Source organism: Ammodytes marinus (genome assembly GCF_949987685.1).
Source record: "Ammodytes marinus genome assembly, chromosome: 6".
Taxonomy (NCBI): domain Eukaryota; kingdom Metazoa; phylum Chordata; class Actinopteri; order Uranoscopiformes; family Ammodytidae; genus Ammodytes; species Ammodytes marinus.
This window is the reverse complement of record NC_137235.1, coordinates 15900071-15921236: the sequence shown is the minus strand read 5'-3', so window position 1 is coordinate 15921236 and position 21166 is coordinate 15900071. Positions and strand designations below refer to the sequence as shown.

General features: G+C 42.7%; 1 protein-coding gene across 1 annotated transcript in view; it reads left to right on the top strand.

Moving 5' to 3' along the window:
- The window catches only part of adgrl3.1 (adhesion G protein-coupled receptor L3.1), a gene marked incomplete at its 5' end in the record, with an annotated part of 84126 nt that overhangs the window by 32791 nt on the left and 30169 nt on the right, over positions 1 to 21166 (top strand). The window contains 5 exons of the mRNA XM_080029473.1: positions 9815 to 10291; positions 11862 to 11965; positions 12832 to 13017; positions 14684 to 14722; positions 20321 to 20504. Coding sequence (XP_079885599.1) covers positions 9815 to 10291; positions 11862 to 11965; positions 12832 to 13017; positions 14684 to 14722; positions 20321 to 20504 — 990 coding nt within the window. The remainder of the gene's footprint in view (positions 1 to 9814; positions 10292 to 11861; positions 11966 to 12831; positions 13018 to 14683; positions 14723 to 20320; positions 20505 to 21166) is intronic.

Here is a 21166-nt window from a genome sequence, read left to right as displayed (position 1 = left end):
TACGCTTGAGAGTGTGATCACTGGCATAATGGAGCTCTGGGTGTCTCAGGAGGCTCTAAAGAGGAGATCAATGGGGATTGAATGTGGAGAATGACCTCCAGTGCACAGCAACAAGCCAGACTGCTGACCAGCGGGAGATAAATACACACAATCAATGCAGCCCCACTCCTTTACTCTCCTCCTTGCACCGCTTCCTCACTCAATGAAAACGGGGAATAAATTAACTACCTTAACTGCATGATTTTCTCATTCTTCAGGAAAATTAGGCGACAGTGTATTCATTCAAGTTTTAGTTTTTCTCGTTGCATCCCAAGCCTTTATTTATTTTTTACCTTCATTCCATAAAAGTAGTTTTTCTGTTTAGGATCACTGTAAAGACAATAAGCATATACTGTTAGTTAACTACGGTCAAACTTGCTATCCTGCCGTTTTCTATTTAATTTCTTTTTTATCCTTTCCTTAGTCAGTTCAGGAAACAGGCCAAGAAAAGGGGCCATCCTGAGGGTTTCCACCTATCACTGATGTAGTGATATGCGCACCCTGCTTTTATTTCGGCTCATATGGATTTCTCAAAAGATATAAACAGAGAAAGGAAATGGGTCATGGAGTAAGGGAAGGCCTAGGTAGGCTACTGAGGACCGAGTGTAACTGGGGTACGACACAGAGAGAGCACCAATTACTCTTTTTGTCTGTCCAACTGGCTAACAAAGGCGGCTCGCTGGACGGTTTTGAAGAATTTATTCTGATGCACTGTCACGGTTTGGAATCGGACGTATTTTTTTAGGCACACATCTAAATGTGATCACGTTACTTTGTCACACTTACTTTTGCATACTGTTGCAGATTCCATATAACATTTGCCAACATGCAGTGTGGATGGGTATCAAACCTCAGTACCTTTACAGTGCAGAACAGTTGAACAAATATTAATTAAAGATGTGTACATTTCATTGAATTTCTACTATCTAGTAACACACAGCAATAATACAAACTGCCTTGGCTTGTTCGATAAATGAACCTGGTTCTTTTAAATGATCAAAAAAGGGCTAAACATATAAGCATTAAGCTCAGCCCTTTATATCATATGAGGTTTGCTTTGCTCTAAAAATAAATAAAAGAGGCAAGGTTAACCTTATAGACCAACAGATAATAAGCTATACTCTTTATTTGAAATGCATAATCCTTCCTCCCTTGTTATTTAAGAAGAAAGTGAGCCGCCTCTTTACATTTATTGTCTCCCATGTCTGTTTGGTCTTTGTCTGTTAAGCACCCATTCTTTTTTTCGCCCGTCTCTCACACAAACACGTAAACTCACAATGACAGGAATCTCAATATTTCCCTTTCCCCCTCTCATTTCTCTTTCACTGTTTTCTTCCACAGTTTTTCCTCTCCGCCATCCCTATATCTCCCGCGTAATCTGCCCTCCTTTTTCTGTGCGCAACCCTTCCCCACATCACACGAGGCTACTTCATGGAGTGTCCTTTAGATGTATATATTATAGAGGACTTGCACATGAATGCATATAGTCTGAGTCAAAGTCGTTTGTCTCTGCGTTACCCTTTCCTTCCACCCCGCGCTCCCCAAACACTCTCTCACTCTCTACTGTTTATGGAGTTGTTTCATCATGTCTTCTTACATGCATATTATAGAGGCCTGCCCTGCGCAAGCGGCATAGCTCCGATGAAACATCTGAATAATTTATCACCTCCAGTCTGCCTTGCCACACTTTAAAAAGTTTCCCCAACAAAGTCGCAAAATTATTCATGTTATCTGCATCTTCGGGAAAAGGGAGGGGCAAACAGGGCTGTAACTGAATACATTGCAACTTTAAACACGCTGCCTTTCCATCTTTGTTTTCCCCTTATTTTCGTGTTGGTTTAATTTTCTTCTGCTATTCGGCTTCCCTGTCATTTCTTTCTCATTGTCACATAAGTCTTAGAAGTGCTATATGCTGTCTTACTTTAGCCCTTTTGGGATGAGATGATCAGCTCAAGTTCCTAAGTGAGGCCATCTGATTACCTTTTAGGATTAAAACCAGTACACTGACATTTGTATAACAGGAAGGTATTATTCATCATGAATGTTTCCTGAGCCAACCCTGTAAGGTAGTTTTGCTCTCTCATGTAGAGTCAGTGTAAAAGAGGTCATGCAGACGCGCCAGAGACAAAGATACACTGTTTTGTAATTGTTCACAAGCCTTTTATAATGAAGACTTCAACTTCATCAAAACCATTTATGTGAGATCATTCACTTGTGTGCAAGATTATTGCAATGCCTTCACATACATGAGCTCAAACATTACTCGAGGCTTTGAAAAAAAAGTTGTCTTTGTAACTCAAAGTGTCATCACAAAACCAATCCTCAAATAATACTGAGACCATTGCTTTCTCCAGCCACATGTTTCAAGTTCCAAAAGGGGATATCCACAATCTTAATTAGAGAGTGATCAAGCGCCGGCATCCCATTCTAATCTATTAAATACATTGTTGTTGTATAGGGATGACCTCCACTTGCCACGCTGTCACTCTACGGGAATTTAGAGGTTGACCTTTGAACTCTTAATGGCTGGAATCAGAAGGTTCCATTTCCTGAGGAAGTCAAGCATAAAGTATCTATTGTCTTTAACCCCCTCTCCACTCATTCACACCGACCACCCCCACCCCTCCTCTCCTCTCCTTTTTTTCTCCTTCCTTGGCACCAGATTGCTATCAAGCGACATGGCTAAGCAGTGCAGGAAATGTGTTAAAACAGGCTAAAGTGGCTGGAATAACAAGAGTTAATGGTTGCAGTGGAGACCCCATCTTTCACCAGATCACTGATTGGACTATAACCCCTCGGCACATATCTGTCTGGTCTCGCGTGTTGCGTAAGGCTCTTTCAAAATAAAAGCAGGTTTTAACTTGTTTATGATCCATTTGCATAAACATGAACCTTTCCTATCCTAAAATTAGAGCAATTTATAGATTACTTTTTGGATGTCTTCTATAAAAGTTTTCAAACTCCTACACACATATCCCAAAAAACGAGTAGTAGAGAACATTATGCGTGGAATAACAGGAATACACAGTGTCTTTCACACCTCCCACACGTCTGCCCTCTCTCCTCTTCGTCCTTTACCTTCTGCCACCTCCCTGCTGCCTTCCTCCAACTCCCTGTTTCCCAAATAGATTACACACGCGGCGGTCTCAGCAGAGAGAAATTGAGTTCTGTTTTTCAAATAGTCTGGTGCACCTGTTCCTTGCCTGCAGTGTGTGTCCTTATCGATTGAATTGCCCCAGCCAGGCCCCTGTGCGTGCATTTGGCCTCCACACACACACACTGCCTCTCTTCTGCCAAGAAAGCAGATGCCAAATTAAGCATGCCTTGCCAGGACAACAGGGGTGGAAGGGGAAACCCACACAGCGTCGCAGGAAGTAAATTACAGAAGGGCAAAGAGAGCTGGGGAGCAGGGAGCACGATAGCTGTGTGCTCTATTCAGATTACATTTCTTGATATGAGGACAAATGTGCAGGAGGGGCAACCCAGTGGACACCATCTTAATCTCTAAATGATGGGCCACGGTGATAAATGATGGGGGAGAGAAATATTGAATAGCCACGGGGTCACTTGCCAGAGGCTGGAGCTCTCATTCTAACACAGTCAAATGATTTTTTTGCTGGAGGCCTACCATGTATTCGTACATTATTGCTGTCCTCACAGGATTGACACCAATTCAGATGGTGCATGTCTGGAATTGGAAAGAGGAGAGGCCACACAATACTCCAGACTTGAAAGGAATATGCTGATGGTGACTCCCTACATTATTAAGCAGAAAAAATAAACAAAATAAAATTGTCTCTGGCCCGTTAGCTTTTTTGCTTTGAACACGGGAGCGTCCCCCTGATTAAGAAAGAGAAATGTAATTGGCAAACTTGCTGCAGGTGTCTCTAACCTCAGCATGGGGGAGGACGTGACTATGCTAGTAGCCAACAGGGCCGAGCTGTGATAAGTCTGTATGTGACACATAAGCCGTGGAACGTGGCGTCGCCTGGCAGCCATTTTGAGGGAGGCTCTATTAGTTGAGGTTGTTTTCTATCTCCAAGTATCACTGCTTTGAAGTGCTCCATTCTGTCTTATCAGCAGGCTCGAGCCACTAGCCACAAGCTCTCTTTGTGCGTATGGGTGTGTGTGTTGCTTCGCACGCCAGTGAGCGAAAAGTGCATTTTCAAACTTGTGTGCGTGTGTGTGTGTGTGTGTGTGTGTGTGTGTGTGTGTGTGTGTGTGTGTGTGTGTGTGTGTGTGTGTGTGTGTGTGTGTGTGCACTACAGCCAAAGGGGCAGTACGTTATCGCAGCATGCAGCCCTATTCAATGTCTGTGCTACCATCCAGCCTAGAGAGCTTTGTGCCCTCCAGATTATCATTTTGCTGTTACCCCTCTGGGTCCATCCCTCCCAATGGTTCAGGAGGTTGTGTGTGTGTGTGTGTGTGTGTGTGTATGTGTGTGTGTGTGTGCGTGTGTGTGTGTGTGTGTGCGTGTGCGTGCGTGCGTGTGTGTGTATGCGTAGTGACAAGGAGGGAACAACTTTTAGGGAAACTGCAAGAAAGTAATCATCTTGCATTTTAAGAAGGCCATACGAGTGTAGTAGACCGTCTTTATTCAAATGCCTCTACTCTTTGCATCAGTTTCACTCTTGCCGGGATAACTTCAGTTTTCCCTATCCTTCTCTCTCTGCCTCATGCCTTATTTCTACCTTTTGTGTTGTGGATTTACGATCCCTCTGTTTACCTTATTCTGCGAGAAATCAACAAGAGCATTCCAGGCAACCGAGCCGAGAGAGACAGACAGTCAAATAAAAACATTGCCACACACAATCATAACCGCACACACACACACACACACTCACACACACACACACACACACACACACACACACACACACACACACACACACACACACACACACACACACACACACACACACACACACACAAACAAACACACAAGGCTGCATGCATGTCAGATGATCATGTGCTAGCATCCCAGGTTGATTGACAGCTTTCTCCTTGGCCGCCCCAGTGTGATGACAGTTAACTCCAGGAACAAGTGTACTGCCTGCCTGCCATTGTCTCCACCTTCCCCCAGGCTTGCTCCAGGTCAGGAACACAAACAGAATTGAATATGATGGAGCAGAATGTAATACTGAAATACAAAAACAAAACAAAACAAAAATAAAAAATTCGTAGCATTCAAGCGGTTCTGAAGCTTTTAGATAGTCGTACCTAACTACCTTCCATAGCAGATATAGTCTGTCAGTTATCATGGAATTGCAGATGTTCAAATTTCAATTTTTTTCTCAGCACTCCTTGTGTATTTTAGCTGGAACACTTTCCCATTGAAACTCTTGACCCTGTAAACACTAGAGCACAACACAATATTACCGCAGAGTTTATTAGTAGTGGAACTGGAACTTTATATTGTATCACACCTTCCTCAGCAGGCTGTAACTGCTGCCTCTGATACAAATGGCCCCTCTGGGATATTAAAGATACCTTGAACCTTGGTATATAAACAGTGGAACAGAATAAAATTAGGTTTTATCAGCCATTAGTGCTAATGTATCATTATGCTATGTTCATATTGTGTTAACTATTTAATAAACTGATACAATTGTATCTTATTGATCTTGCATACATTAACAGTACTTTCTCCAAATTACAAATGTATTTGAGAAAAACAATATGTAAAAGCAATTGGGAACTTAGGTTGATCAAGAAGTTAAAAGATGGTTACCACACCCGAAGCTTTCTCTTCATTTAATCTGTTTTCAAACAGCCTTGCGCTTACATTTGATGCACGTTTAATTATCTTCCTTCTATTTTGCATACCTATGCCATATTGTGATTTATGGACTTTCTTATTTAATATCACGTAATTGATTTAAGGCATATTGCCCCGTTAAATGGAATAGTTAATAATGCACTAGGCCCATATCCTGAGGGCAAAGAGCCAATGCAGAAACAATGCAGACAGAATACCAAAATAAAGAAATAATCAGATTTCTTACATTTCTGCTGTGGAATGTGGATGTTTAAGAGCCACTTAAACATTTCATACCGCTACTAAGCCATGTAATATAACGAATAAAACATATTAAACATATAAACAAATTTGTGATCATGCTCTAGCTTTGCGCCACATGCTTCGTTCATGTGGGATCGGTCTTGGCAAAGAGAGCAACATTTAGGCTAGTCGACATCATGAAGTTGTCATTGCGCATTTACTCAAGGCCTCCTAAGCATAAACACAGGAAGATATGTCACACCACCATGAGTACAACCTCTAGCCTTTTTACTCCATAAATGTTTCATGAAGCTGTTATGTCATGTTCCTGTAGTTCCCTACAGCGTCTTCCACAGCCTCCCGAGTGATGCCAGTGATGAGGAGTTCATCTCATTACAAGATCATTTATTTTCGTAATCCAAATGTTGCAAAAGAGCATCCAAAGGAGGACAAAACACAAACACAGGCACAATTTAAATCGAAAAAATAATTAAATGGGCATGGCAGAAAGTGTTAGAGTATGATTGAGCCCATCGGTATAGCGCATACCATCTAGGCAATAGTTTTTGTGGCAGAGGAGGACCCGGGTTCGACTCCAGCCCTGGCAGTTTATTGCATGTCTCTCCCTTCTCACTCCCCATTTCAACTCTATGCTTAATACCATCCAATTTTTGAAATTTGAAATCACATGGATAATGTCAAGAAAGAGATAAAGATGCATGGGTAGTAAAATGCTGTGATGCTTGCAGGCTTTTGTGTTACCCCACCTCAAGCTGCCAGCCCCTGTGTTTTCTCACCCTTGTACTCAAATGACAGGAGACATCAACCTCACACACACACACACACACACACACACACACACACACACACACACACACACACACACACACACACACACACACACACACAAACACACATACCATTACTCCTCTATTGTTGTGGCAAAGCCCCTAATGGAGCTTCCCGTTTGAGTGTAGATAGACACACACACACACACACACACACACACACACACACACACACACACACACACACACACACACACACACACACACTCAAACACACACACGCACACTGTGTTTCATAAGTACACACACGCAGATTGACAGCTAGTCCCTAGGCCACTGCTGCCACGCATGATTGATGGCAATGTTCCGTGGAGAATGCATGAGGCAGGGCGGCAGTGATTCAGGGACGGGGAGCAGCACAGTTTAGGTACGGAAACACTTCATTGAGTTGTGGAGGAAGAGAACAGAACGTACAGTGAGAGCGGGTTGTTGCACAGCTGTCAGTCAAGCAGGCAGACAGACATAGGGGGAGTGAGAAAAAGAGAGAAGTATGGTGTCTTTAATTAAGCTCAAAAAGCCAGTTCACAGTAAATAATACAAACACCCACGCTTCCCTGCCACCCGCGCGTCCACACACTCACACTTTGGTCTCGACTCTCACACCTTCCCCAGCACCCTGGTAATGAACGAAGAAAGAAAGAAATATTCATTAATAAAAAACATCAATCAAAATGCTGTCGTAAACTGATTTTCTGCTCTTCAACACCACAAATCAGACCTCATGGAAATCAAGTCCCTTCAGAGCAGGGACATGTAGATGACTCTGGTGACAGTCTAATAAAGTAAACACCAAATATCCATTGTAGTGAAAGAGCATATACAATTATTCGTAGTAAATGTCATGGCCTATTTTATTTATTTATTTTTTTGCTGATAATCATTGAATGAAGAACTGTTTAACATCAGGTCAGAGTTAAAGCTGAAAAGAGTTAAAGCTGAAAAAGACAACTTTGCACTTTTGCTAACCCAACTGGCAGCAAGCGATAGATGAATTTTTGAGACCTTTAAGTACTCCATTCTCCAAAAATGGTGGTGTAGCGTGATGTCAGTACATTGCTCACTCTACAGAAAAAAAAGCAATCTAGTTCGTAGTTGCTGCTCGGCATGGTGGAGATGGTGAGGGAAATATTTTTTGGGCAAGTTCAGCCAGGTTCAGGTTTTTTATCCTGTGTAGTAGAAGATACTAAAGTATTCACAGTCACAGACAAAGCTATTCCCAACGCAATGTTAAAGAGCGATTCTAAGTAAAGATGTGGCTTTACATAATGGACTCCGCCTCGCTGCAGTTTCACACATAATGACTTCCAAATGATTTTAGCTCCGCTGAAACGATTCAAAGAGAAAGTGAGGAAAAACTGTAAATAATTATTTCCCTTCTACAATATCGATTTTGCGCCAAAGTGCAGTTGTAAAGCAATGGGAGGTAAGCGGATGGATCGAGCCACACTGGTTGGGTTTGCTCACGAGAGGACACTGTAACACTGTCACATACACAAGCTCTTTTGCCTCTCACTTCGCATTATCTCATCCATTCATTCTTTATTTCTGTCCCTCCGAACAGGGTCAACGTGAATAATTGAGCCATTTCACAATGAAATATTGACAATAAAAGAGTGTGTCATATGCGTTTAAGTGTCCTTCCTGCCTCCCGTGATGTCATGGCGTGATGAATCATGCATGACACTGAAAGAATGTTTTTTTCTGCCAGGTTAGGCAGCAAGAACCCCCACTGTGTATCAGTCCCATAGGACAGACAGTGTGCACATCTCTAGGACGAACAAATTGTAGGACAAACAAATGTAAACTTTATATTTATACAGTATATTATTGTTATTGTTATAACAGTTCTGCACATACTGTTATGGGCATAATTGTATGTCCAGAAATTGTGAGTAACTGATAAAGGAAAAAAAACAAGTATCTGACATGCTGTATGACTATATTGACGAAGGCTGAGACACACACACAACATTTGGAAGTCATCAGAAACATGAGCTACTCCCTGTCAAAGCTATTTATTGCTGTGTAAATGAATGCCTACAAATGTGTTTGTGTCCGTCACTGTAATATTATTTACGCTCACATCACTTGGTGCTGACACAGATGGTTTGCTTGATCAGTTCTAACTGTTCATTTTCACCGTGGGAATACGTTTTGAACTCTAGCCCTTGCATGAAAAGCTCATACAAATCATCTGCACTGCAGTCACATTGGGACACACAAATCTACACAGAACATTGTGGGTCCTGGCTCACGGTCTAAAAACCCAGCTGGCTGTGTTTTTGTGAGGTTTAACCCATTCTCTTTTTTATTTTTATTTAATTCCATGCTTCCACCATAAGGATTTACATACAATATATTCCAAACAAACACACACTCAACAGTAATACCTTGTTGAACAGGGTAGTATACTATCCCAGAATGGTGTAAAGCCCACATTATGCATTACACAATAACCAAAAACAAAAAACACGTTAACAAAAATAACAAGTTAACATTGTTCCTATGTCGTGTATTCTCCACCATAGTTCCCCCTTCTCCTCTGAGCAATGCCACAGATTATGTTTGATTTCTCATAGTGCCTCATAAATGTATTTCCATACTTCATTAAATTGTTTTGTTTTATTGTTAACTTCAGATTATGTATTTTCTATGGTCAAATAATATTATGTCAGTTCTTTCCAAATGCCTCTAGGACCGTTTCTTGTCCAGTATTTTAAAACGAGCTTTATGTAGAAAAGGGAGGAAAACATAATCTGCCATCCCTACCATACATCATCGGAACTCACCTCTGAGCTAAAAAATTAAATTAATTCTTGTTTTTGCAAATAAATTGATATCATCCATGTCATCCATGTCATTCCACCCTTTTGTTCACTTTGGTACAATTTGAACCCTTTCTCTTTTCTCTTTTTTTTCTCCCCAGACTATCGCCCACCTCCCATCATGCCTCCTAGCCGTGGAGGAGAAAGAGGAGGAGGAGGAGAAAGAGGGGGGGGAGGAGAAAGAGGAGGAGATCGAGGGGGAGGAGGAGGAGGTCCAGTAATTGGTGGAGGTTCCTCTTCATCCACTAGCCGTACCACCACCACTCGCTCTCCCCTTTACTACACCACCCCGCGGCCTCTCCTCACTACTTCCCCTGGGCAGCGCTATAGGACCACCACCACATTGCGTCAGCCCATACTGGCTCCAGGCGACACCAACCAGATCCCAGACACCAACCAGAAGGCAGGCGGAGGAGGACGCTCACCTCCAATACAGGTCCCTGCTCCTCCAGCAGCCCCGCAGCCTCCCGCCATGCCTCCCCAAGACTTCTGCAATCCGAGGGTGACGGCAGACATATCGTGGCCCCGCACACAGCAAGGCCAGACAGCCAAGATGCCCTGCCCTGTAGGGACACTGGGTAAGGACTGGAGGAAGTCGTGTGGGGTAATGGTGGATACAGGCCCCCGCCAACACAAATGGCTTGAAAAATGCGGTCCAGAAAATGCGGTTCTTCTTCTTCTTCTTCTTCTTCTTCTTCTTCTTCTTCTTCTTCTTCTTCTTCTTCTTCTTCTTCTTCTTCTTCTTCTTCTTCTTCTTCTTCTTCTTCTTCTTCTTCTTCTTCTTCTTCTTCTTCTTCTTCTTCTTCTTCTTCTTCTTCTTCTTCTTCTTCTTCTTTCTTTCTTGTTCTGTGTACAGGTCCTGGTACATCGCTGAGAAGTAAATTTCACGTTAGCCGGGGTTAGCCTGCTCGTTGATATATATTAGCCAGAGAACTAGTCGCTAGTTTGGTTGACCTTTTGACATGGCACGCAACGTTTACGAGGGGAAACATTTTTGACTTTCAAGGGGAAATGGAATGTATTTTACTCAAGTTACATTAGCTACAATGTTTTTGTACAAAATAAAGTTTAGCTAAGTTAGGTTGTTGGCCTCAAAAGACCGTGGGCCTTAGTTGCTGGGCCATAGAAAGCTTTCTCACTTTCTCCCCCTTTGGGTGTGCGGTGGATAGCAGAATGTGCAGAGACCAGTGAATGGATGGTTAGAGTGTGTTCAAAGCTTTATTCAGCGCAATGTGTCTTCCTTTGTGTTTATTATTTTGTGTTTTTCGCTCCTTATCTCTTCCTTTGTAGTCTACATGTTCTCTTGACGAAATGCTGCGTAAACACAAACATATTGGAATCCTTGCCTTATTGGTTCATTTTAATATCTAAGCTGGACTATGTACTCCACATGCTGCTGGCTGGTAATTCAAACAGTGCATCACTTTTTATGAGCTGTGTGTGTGAAACCTTACCCTGTAAAGTAACAAGCTGCAATCTCCCATAATTAAATGTAGTCAAGTCAATATATTTATAGGACACATTTGAAAACGATGAATGTCGGACATGTTGGCCAAAGTGCTTCGCGGAGAACATAAAAACGTATTTCTTTTCAATTCATTTTAATTGGAAACCTCTAATTGTATTTTCAAATTTTCTCTGTGAAGCAATTTGATCAACATTTTTTATGTTTAAATGTGCACCCAAGACATTGACTTGACTTGACAATTAAATGATTGAAATGAGTGTAAAATGGGTTAATGATTTAAGTGCAATGCGCACGCACTAACACACACACACACACACACACACACACACACACACACACTAAACAAACAAACAAAATCACTTTTTACAATGCTCTATTACAAGTTGATTTTGACAGGGATTTTATGGAATAGAAAGGAGTGAGTACTTAATGAGCCTGAAGGCTTTTACTGAATAAAACATATACTGCACATTACAACAAACAACACAAAATATATTGGAGTGGTAATATAATTGAGACACATACACTTTCTTATGTAACACACACACACACACACACACACACATACAGACTGTGTACACACAAACTGCTTGGTTAACCCTATGGCACCTCAATAGTCTGTGTGTCTCCTGGTGAATGTCAGCGCTGTCTTACCCTGTTTGCTTTTGCCCGTCTTGCAGGCGTGGCCACATACGTGTGCGTCTCCCGTTTGGGCTACTGGAATCCCCTAGGCCCTGATCTCAGCAACTGCACGTCGCCCTGGGTCAACCACATCATGCAGAAAGTGAGTCTGAAGGCTGCTGCTGCTGGCCCTCGCAGCCCCCCCCCCCCCCCCACACAGCCCTAGTTTAAAAGGATGTGTGTTATGGATACAGTCCCGGAGACATTTCTCACACATGAAGACGCACTGAACTACAGGGGAATATTTAGGCCATGTATCCATCTTCACTTGTTAACCCTAACCCGTGCTTGAGATCTGGGAGATTTCATATCGCTTGTAGGCGAATGGAAATGCCCAATAAGGTCATTCGCTCACACTGCGCTGTCATTATCATATAGGCCAACAGGCAGAATGGAAGGCACATCATTTCCGTAGGATGCATAGTGTTTTGCATTGGAAAAAAAATATTGTGTTTGATTGCAGATGCTTTTATTCTTGAAACAGAATGCTCTAGTTTTCTATAACTTCATACAATTTTAATGTATGACTTTGTGTCTTTTTTCACAAAAGCCAAAAAGACGTTAAGGTTTTTTTCTTTCTCTATAAGACAAACCATACCAAAAAAAAACAGAATATCCTTTTCGCCCCATTCCAATAACCTGATCCTTCTTGTCCTCTTTATGCTCCTCGATCCCATCCTTGTCCTCCTGATCTCCATTCCCTCACATTACTCCCCTCACTCACTCCATCTGTCCTCTACCTCATCCTGCCCTTCCTCTGCTGTCCTTTCATTTTTCCATCTGTCTTTTTGCTGCACTCCTCCCTTTCCCCTTTTGTCACTGTCCTCGTTCCCTCACTAACTCTCTCTCCTCTCTCCCCAACTTTCCCCCTTAACTTTTTTCAATTTTTTACGACTTTCATTAATCTCACTCTCATTCTATCACTTCACTCCATTCCTCTGTTTCCATCCCCTCATCACCCTCTACCAGCTCCGTTCGGGAGAGACGGCAGCCATTGTAGCGAGGGAGTTGGCAGAGCAGACCAAAGGGCCGCTGCGTCCCGGTGATGTGCCCTCCACAGTGCGCGCCATGGCTCAACTAGTGGAACTACTGGACGTCCAGCTAAGGAACCTTACCCCAGGGGGAAAGGATAGCGCAGCCCGCAGTCTAACCAAGGTACTGCAAGCACAGGGGGACACATATTGGGGTCAATGTAGTGTACATGGAGTGATTGAGTGAGAAGATTTCTTTTTTTTTTCATTGCTGACACTGATATAACATAGGAGGATGCAAAGTTAAATGACAGAAAGAAAAAAGAGGGATTAGGGACAGTAAAATGGAACAGATAGAGGGAACTATTTCAAAGTTAAACAGCATAAGATTAATAGCAACAGTGGTTAGTTTTTTTTTGTCTTACCCTCATTCTTCAGGGACTAGAAAAGTATTTTGAGTTTGATGAAGAACCATACATACTGTAGAGTTCCAGATGATAAATAGCTGCTTTTAGACATCACTTATTATCCTATTCTACTGTATGTGCGCGTGTGTGTGAGTGTGTGTGTGTGTGTGTGTGTGTGTGTGTGTGTGTGTGTGTGTGTGTGTGTGTGTGTGTGTGTGTGTGTGTGTGTGTGTGTGGGTTTGCGTCTTCGTAAAAAAAGTTTTCTCAACGTTACGAGTGATAGATAACTGATTTTACTGTTTCGGCATGGTTCCTCAACCCTCCTCAAAACAAGGTTGGAATTGAATAAAAACTCTCTCTCACCCCAGGAGTTATTCTCATTAAAACATGTATTAACAGAGATGAACACAGTCTTGGGACATTTTTGACATCTTAGCTCATTGTTTAACAAACTCAAGTCTTTGACTGATAGCTATACGGAGATGCTGTCTACAAGCAAGCTTATGTGCCTATACATACGGAGTTACATTACTGTAATAGAAACTCCACCCAGAATAAGCAAATAATGAACTACTCCAGAGGACAAGGGAAGAATTTGCTTCTGTGTTTTGTACTTGTAGTCATTCAATTAAAGTGAGTTTACTGGTCGTCTCCATTGAGGTCAACAGTGATAGGCTGGGCTTAGCAGTCAGATTGACAGCTGCTTCTTTTACAGTCACTTCCACTTTTTCTCACCTTTTCTCCCTAGGGCTGCTCTATATTCAGTACCTTTCTCACATCTTTATTTTCAGTATCACACTCTGTACATCTCCTGTGATCCCTCCCTAAGTAATTCAGTAACACTTGTTAAGCAAATACCTTTTGGAACACCTTTAAGTGGAATAAATGTATCTTTGTTTTGCTGTTGATCAAATGGCCCGTTAAAGGTTGATTTTTTTTTAAATAAATACAAATAAATAAGCCCACCATAGAAGAAAAGGCATTTGTCCTGATTTCAATAATTTCAACGTAAATTGAGTAATATGCCGGTTTGTTATGCAAATGTTTTATTAGGAAATCCAATACGGCCAATCACGCCCGAGTGGCATCGTAATTAATGTCATCAATTCACTTGACAGTCCATGCGGAGAATGAGTAGAAAAGGAAAAAGGAACAGGGGAAATTAGGAAAAACAATCTGGATGGAATAGGGAGAGAATTAGTCGCAAACTGAGACAAAAGGACAGTTATGAGAGAAGGAATTAAAATAAATATCAATATATTTCAGCCACCAAAAGCTTTTTGTGCGATGGCAATGGCAAGTGGATTGCCTTTGTACACCCGACCGTGTGCATGTGTGTGTGTGTGTGTGTGTGTGTGTGTGTGTGTGTGTGTGTGTGTGTGTGCTTGTCTGTATGATTGAGAGGTGTTATATCGCTAACAGCTGAACTGTTTGAATTTGCAGCTTCAGAAGAGAGAAAGGTCCTGCAGGTTTTTCACACAGGTATTTCCGCTTCCTGGTATATCGTTGATTAATTTGCCACACCATGGTCCCATGTGTTTTTTGTAATTTTATTTTTATTCTTCACTTAGCATGTATTCCGCAAAGGTGTGTGTCTTCACACATCACAATGCTATGCTGTTGTCCTATATGATTTACATCCCAACCCTTTGAGGAAGGCGGCCATTTAACATGCCCTGTCCTGCTGCTTAACTACAGCGTGCATCTGAATCAATGGAAAACCATCCGCTGGTGTCTGCTTGCAAAGTTTCCTCAAAGCTTTTCCATTTTGTATTTAAATTTTAGTTTTTAGTTTTTTTTTGCATTCAGAATCAATGGTACTGATATGAGGCGCATGATCAATATCAATAACAGCTCATCTATTTTTCAGTTATGTCTGCCGAATTGTACACGCCTGTCTCGAACCAAACGACTTGCTATCCATCTCCATTCAATAAAATCCCCTCTCTGCTGCTGTGTCAGAGAGAGAGAGAGAGAGAGAGAGAGAGAGAGAGAGAGAGAGAGAGAGAGAGAGAGAGAGAGAATGATGGATATTCTGCTGCATACTGCTCAGTCACAGCGTTAGCGCCTTAATAATAAAACCGGCTCGTGTTTGTGGCTCAGTATTAATTTATTTGCTGTCCTCGTCGGTCTGCTTTTATTGATGTTCGCTCGTGTTGATGCCACTGGCTCAACCCTTCCACAGAAAATCTAACATCACTTAGGCATGTTTCTGGTCAGCTAAAATCACTGTTCAGAACATCAAAGGACCCCACCTTCCTCATCCATGGGCTGTAGATAGAGTGCAGAGTCTCTCTTTTTCTCCCTCCGCAACCTCCAACACACAGATACGCACAAACATACACACACACACACGTGCACACACACACACGCGCGCACACACACGCACACACACACACACACACACACACACACACACACACACACACACACACACACACACACACACACGCGCGCGCACACACACACACACACCCTTGATGGGCTAGCTCTTTTTCTCCTGATGCAGGCTTTTTCTCCCACTCTCCCCATGAAAAGTCTTACCGTCAGCACCAGTCAGCAATGTCACATCATAGAACATGGCTTAGGACTATATGCGCACTGACACACGCACGCACGCTGCAAATATACAAATATATTTTCAACAGTGATCTTATGCCGTCACATCAACACAGTCAGACATTTTGATGTGTCTCCTTAATCCGGGGAACGACTGCCTCAGCGAGTGGCTGCTTTCAAACAGCTAGTTACCAGTTCAAATCAAAAACCCATCTTGGCCACTGCAGGGGGCTGGGGCCGATCGATTATATAATTAGCCTTAGTAATGTGAACCAAAATTATACCAACAGTCCCTTACACCGCCAGATAGAAATGTGCGTGATTAGGGATGTGGTGTGGCGCTGCCCTCTGCTCGTTAATTATCTACAGCACTAATTGCTGAGTGAGGAGAGTGGGCAGGAGGTTTGGGTTCTTAATAGAGACAAAAAATAATTGAATTCTCCCCTTTCTCCTTCACTCCTTCCCGTTATATCTCTCTCTCTCTCTCTTTCTCTCTCTCACACACACACACACACACACTTCATCTCCCCTCCTCTCTCACTTCGTTTGGGGAAACGGAGACTCGTTTCATGTATACTAAATTGGCAATTTATTCATGATGAAGTTGGTGGTGTGGAGAAGCTTTGATGCTGTAGGGTGGATTGATGGAGGGAGGTTGAGCCTGCAAGGTAGACTGAGAAATAGAGAGGGGAGGGGAGGGATGGTCAGAAATGAAACAGAAAGAATTTCAGAGATTCACAGAAACAGAAATGGAATGTGAGCTAAAGAGGAAAAACAATAAAGTGGGCAGTGAGGAGACGGTGATGCTCAATGACAATGTCTAATTTGCCCTCTATTTGTGCATGGCGGGTCAGATCACGGCATGCTGTGAATCTTAAGCCTGATTTAGCTGCAAACTCCTCCTGTCAGTGAAGACAACCTCCAACAACAACTGACAGATAAGCCTGCTCCTCTGATGAAAACATTTTCAAAACATGCACTTTCTTAGAGCTCAGCCAAGCGAGTAAAGGAAAAGAAAATCTGCATTCTTTCCTCAACTTTCGTCCTTTTCCGTACTTCTACCATCCCTCTCTCCATCGTTTTACAAATTGTATCCTGCGGTGCGCGAGTGTACATGTGCTGTACATGCACGTGTGCGTGTGCCCGTTTTCCCCCTCGTGTAGCTGGGAGTTGTAGAAGAGCCCGGCTCTAGTCTGTCTTGCCGCTGCTGTTTACGCTGGATTACCCCAACGCTTCAAAGCATTTCACTTCTGCCCCATTTACTGGTGTGTGTGTTTGTGTTTTTGTCCATGTTTGTGCGTGTACGCTTGTGTGTACGCACACATGCACGTATCTACCCTCTAATACATAGACACATAGACGAAACCCTTATCTGTCTCTGCAGAGTCTATCCCCTCTTTGAAGACCCCCCAAAAAACCTCCAGTCTCCATTTTAGCCCTCAAGTCCTCATACTTGTGCGGATAGAAATGTCACCAACGCCCCTGAAGCCTACAGGCACACCCACCCGCACGTACACACACACACACACACACACACACACACACACACACACACACACACACACACACACACACACACACACACACACACACACACACACACACACACACACACACACACACACACATACACACACACACACACATACACATACCCATACACACACACACACATACTCATACACACACACATGCACATGAGTGCATTTGAGTTTCTGATGTGGAGATGTCCGTACCTCAAGGAAATCACACCTCTTCTTCTCCTTACCTATCTCTCTTCTCTAGAGATGCAATCTCTGCGCCGGCAAATTAAATTTCAATGAAAAATTATATGAAATTAAAAATGCAAGATAATGAAAAGTTCAATAAAAAAAGCAATGAAAAAGTTTAATGAGAGTAGAAAAGGTGGGTTATCTGAAACATCAAAGTGAGCGTCTGGGAGCAACACTACCTGTGTAAGTGAATGGAAAGCGGTGCCACTGTCGTGTCTGCTCTGCCTACAGAGCTGCTTCTCCACTGTGTCTTTCTGTCTCTCATGCCTGGATTGCTACTGTAAAACAAGTGGAGCAGAATGATGCACTGCAATGCTTCCCCCAGCCTCTTGTTCACGCACCCACCCACACACACACGCTCACACAAACATTAATGCCAACACTCATATGGTCACACTTGGCAGCCCATACACTATGCAAACGCACATAGCTAACAATTAAACAAATGCACCGTCACATTACATGTATGGCATGCATGTGTGTCAGTGCATATAAACTCATTCATGCACACACTAAAAACAGCATTAGGACCAGAGGGAAAAGTATTATTTCCACCACCCAAGCTGTTAATAGGACATTCTTATCTGTAATAACTGCACTCACCAACCAGAGAATAATTGGGACATTTGGTTTAAAATGCTTCAAATGATTGATTAATTGATTGTAAAATGAGTTGCTGATACATTTTACTGACAATCAACTACTCTGTTAATGTGTAGGCACTTGCTTTCAACCAGTCTGAATGCCTGACAATTCCTGTGTCATGCTCAGCCAGACTTGTCGTTGTTTTACCACATTTAGTCACTCTGGCGTCCACAATACTGTCATCATTAATAGAAACGATGGGCAAAACAACAAGAAAACGGATTTCCCTGTATATGAGCATTGAAGTATCAGTCGAGAGTTGGAAACATATTTGCTGCTCTATATACTGTACAGTGTGGGTGTGTGTGTGCGCGTGTTTGTGCCTGTGTGTGCTTCACATCCACTCCTGCGTATTCTGTTTGTTTGCTGAAGCAGTGGATTAATTTGTTTTTTGTTTACACTTAGCCCTCCCAAACTCATCTGATATGCATCCCAGCCAATTAGCAGCTAGCGCTAAAAGAGGACATAACATTATCGTATTAATGTGTGCGCGCAATACCCTGTAGCAGCTACATGTAGATATCACACCCGCCCCCCGAATAAACAGATAGGATTAGTTCTAATTCCACGGGCCAACTTGCACGTTTTGTAGCACATGCCATTAACACTCATGAGTCATCATGTACAGTGTTTCTCTCTATCTAGGACACCCTGCCCTTCCCACTAGTATCCACACACACAGAAACACACTGTACTTCTCAACCCTGTCTGTTGCTGTGTTTCCTCCTCCCTCCCTGCCGGTGTCTCACTTCTCCCTAACCCCGAGTGGAAGAGGGCAGCAGACGAAGTCAAACGGTTGATGTGTGAATGCCAATACACTGATGTCTCTCACTAACTCCTTCCCTTGCTCTTGCAATTCCCCACTGGAGACCTCCCCTTTGCTTGTATAATGCCACCTGCAATCCCTTTTCCACTTTCCCACCCACCTTCCTCAAGAGAGAGAGGGAACGAGCGAGAGAGAGAGAGAGGCATTAAAAGTGCATTCGCCGAGAAAATCGTGGTCTACTGCAGTCTGAACAAGAAACAGAAAAAATTGAGAGACAGACAGAGGAGTGCGATATATATATATATATATATGTGTGTGTGTGTGTGTGTGTGTGTGTTTGATAGCACCTGTATTCACTTTTCCGCCTCCCTTGTTCCCAGCGGACGCCTGTCACTATGGACTCACTGGACTGTTTTATCGCTCTCTCCCCCTTCCTCCCATCTCCACCGGCTCTCTCTTTTTTCTCCATTTCTTTATATGTCCCTGGGTCTTTTTTAAGATGTGTTTGTGTGTGTGTGTGCGCGCGCACGTGTGTGTGTGTGTGTGTGTGCACTTATGTGTGATGTTCATGTCTGAAAACTGAGGAGGTGAACTCTTAAGAGCATGAAGGAATGTGAGCGGGAGACAAAATAAGTATTGTTTCACTGAGAACATTTTATCCAACGTGGGGCCAACTCTCCCCCGTTCGTTCAGTAATATTTTTGGATTTAAAAGGGTTCGGCGCAGCTGGATAAGACCCAGCAGACATTATCTGATAAAAACTATTAATTTCTTCTCAATCCCTCAAGCACAAGTCTCCCCTACTCAAAAGATAAGACTGTTGCTTTAGAGAGAATAAGAAGAAAAAAAAGAGAGGGGGAGGGGGGGTGCAGACACATGGTGATTGCAATCATCTAATTAGCTTAGCTTAAATTTTCAAAGAATGCGTGATGGATATTTTGTATCACAACATCCTTTCATAGAGTAAATTGAACAATAAAAAGTGTGCGGCCTTGAAAATGTACCTTTAATTCCACAGCAGCTTCTGTGTTTGTTTGTTTTTTTGCCTCTGTTGTGTCTGCATGGGAATGCCACATTTTGCATCGCTAACATATTTTTTTTTTAGTGTGTGTCATGATTTATCAACACGATAAATGAAAAGCCCACTGCTTTCTCACCACTGCTATCCCGGCTAACTGCTGTCGTCAGTAGTTATGGTGTATCCAATGTTATTTGCACTATGAATAGATTTGCATTACATTTTTGTCCATTAGCATTTTTGACTGAAAGTGATAGAACTGTTAGCATTGGCTTCCTCCAGTGTGTGTGACCTCTGTGTTTCTGAACGCTGCCCCCCAGGCCATGGTGGAGACTGTGAATAATTTGCTGCAGCCACGAGCCCAGTCGGCATGGAGAGGCCTGTCCACCGGCGCGCAGCTACACTCAGCCACTCTGCTCCTTGACACTGTGGAGACGGGGGCTTTCATGTTGGCTGACAACCTTCTCAAGACTGACACTGTGCAGGAGACCACTGACAACATCCGTGAGTACAGTTTAAATTTTTTGTTACTTTTCCCATCTTCCAAAACTCTGTTGGATCCCGCAACTGTCAAGCATGCCTGTTGTGATGCCCTCAAGCAAGGCACTTAAGCTCAATTTGCTCCGGTGAAGCTATACACAGTGGCCAGGTGTTGCGGCTGCTGCACTGTCTGGGTGTGTCTTTTGATGTTGAATTGTAGTGTGAGTGTGAAGTATAGGCTTAAGCTGGAACAAAATGATTTTTTTTGTACGTTCGGTTCACCTTAGGGGCAACTTAAAGCAGATCAGGCTTAAGGCTAAGGATCTAAGAATATGATGTAATATCTCAGTAAGAGGCTAACGCTGACAGCAGACATTCCTGAACTCCGTATAGCCACAGATCTATGTTTTATAAAAACAAATTAGAAACAAGGTATACTATCTAACTTTATGAATGGAAGTGAAGCAGAATATTGCTGATTCATTCATTTAAGGGTTAAGAGAGAAAAATATTTTTCTTCAACTTTATGTTCATGAACACAGAAACTAACATCCCAGTTTGTTAAAATATATATAATTGATTCATTTGCATACACACAAACATAACCTCTTACCTCTTAACTAAACAGCACTGGTATGTATGCCGGGCTAAACAACTGCTAGACTGCACTGTAAATAAGTTACAGT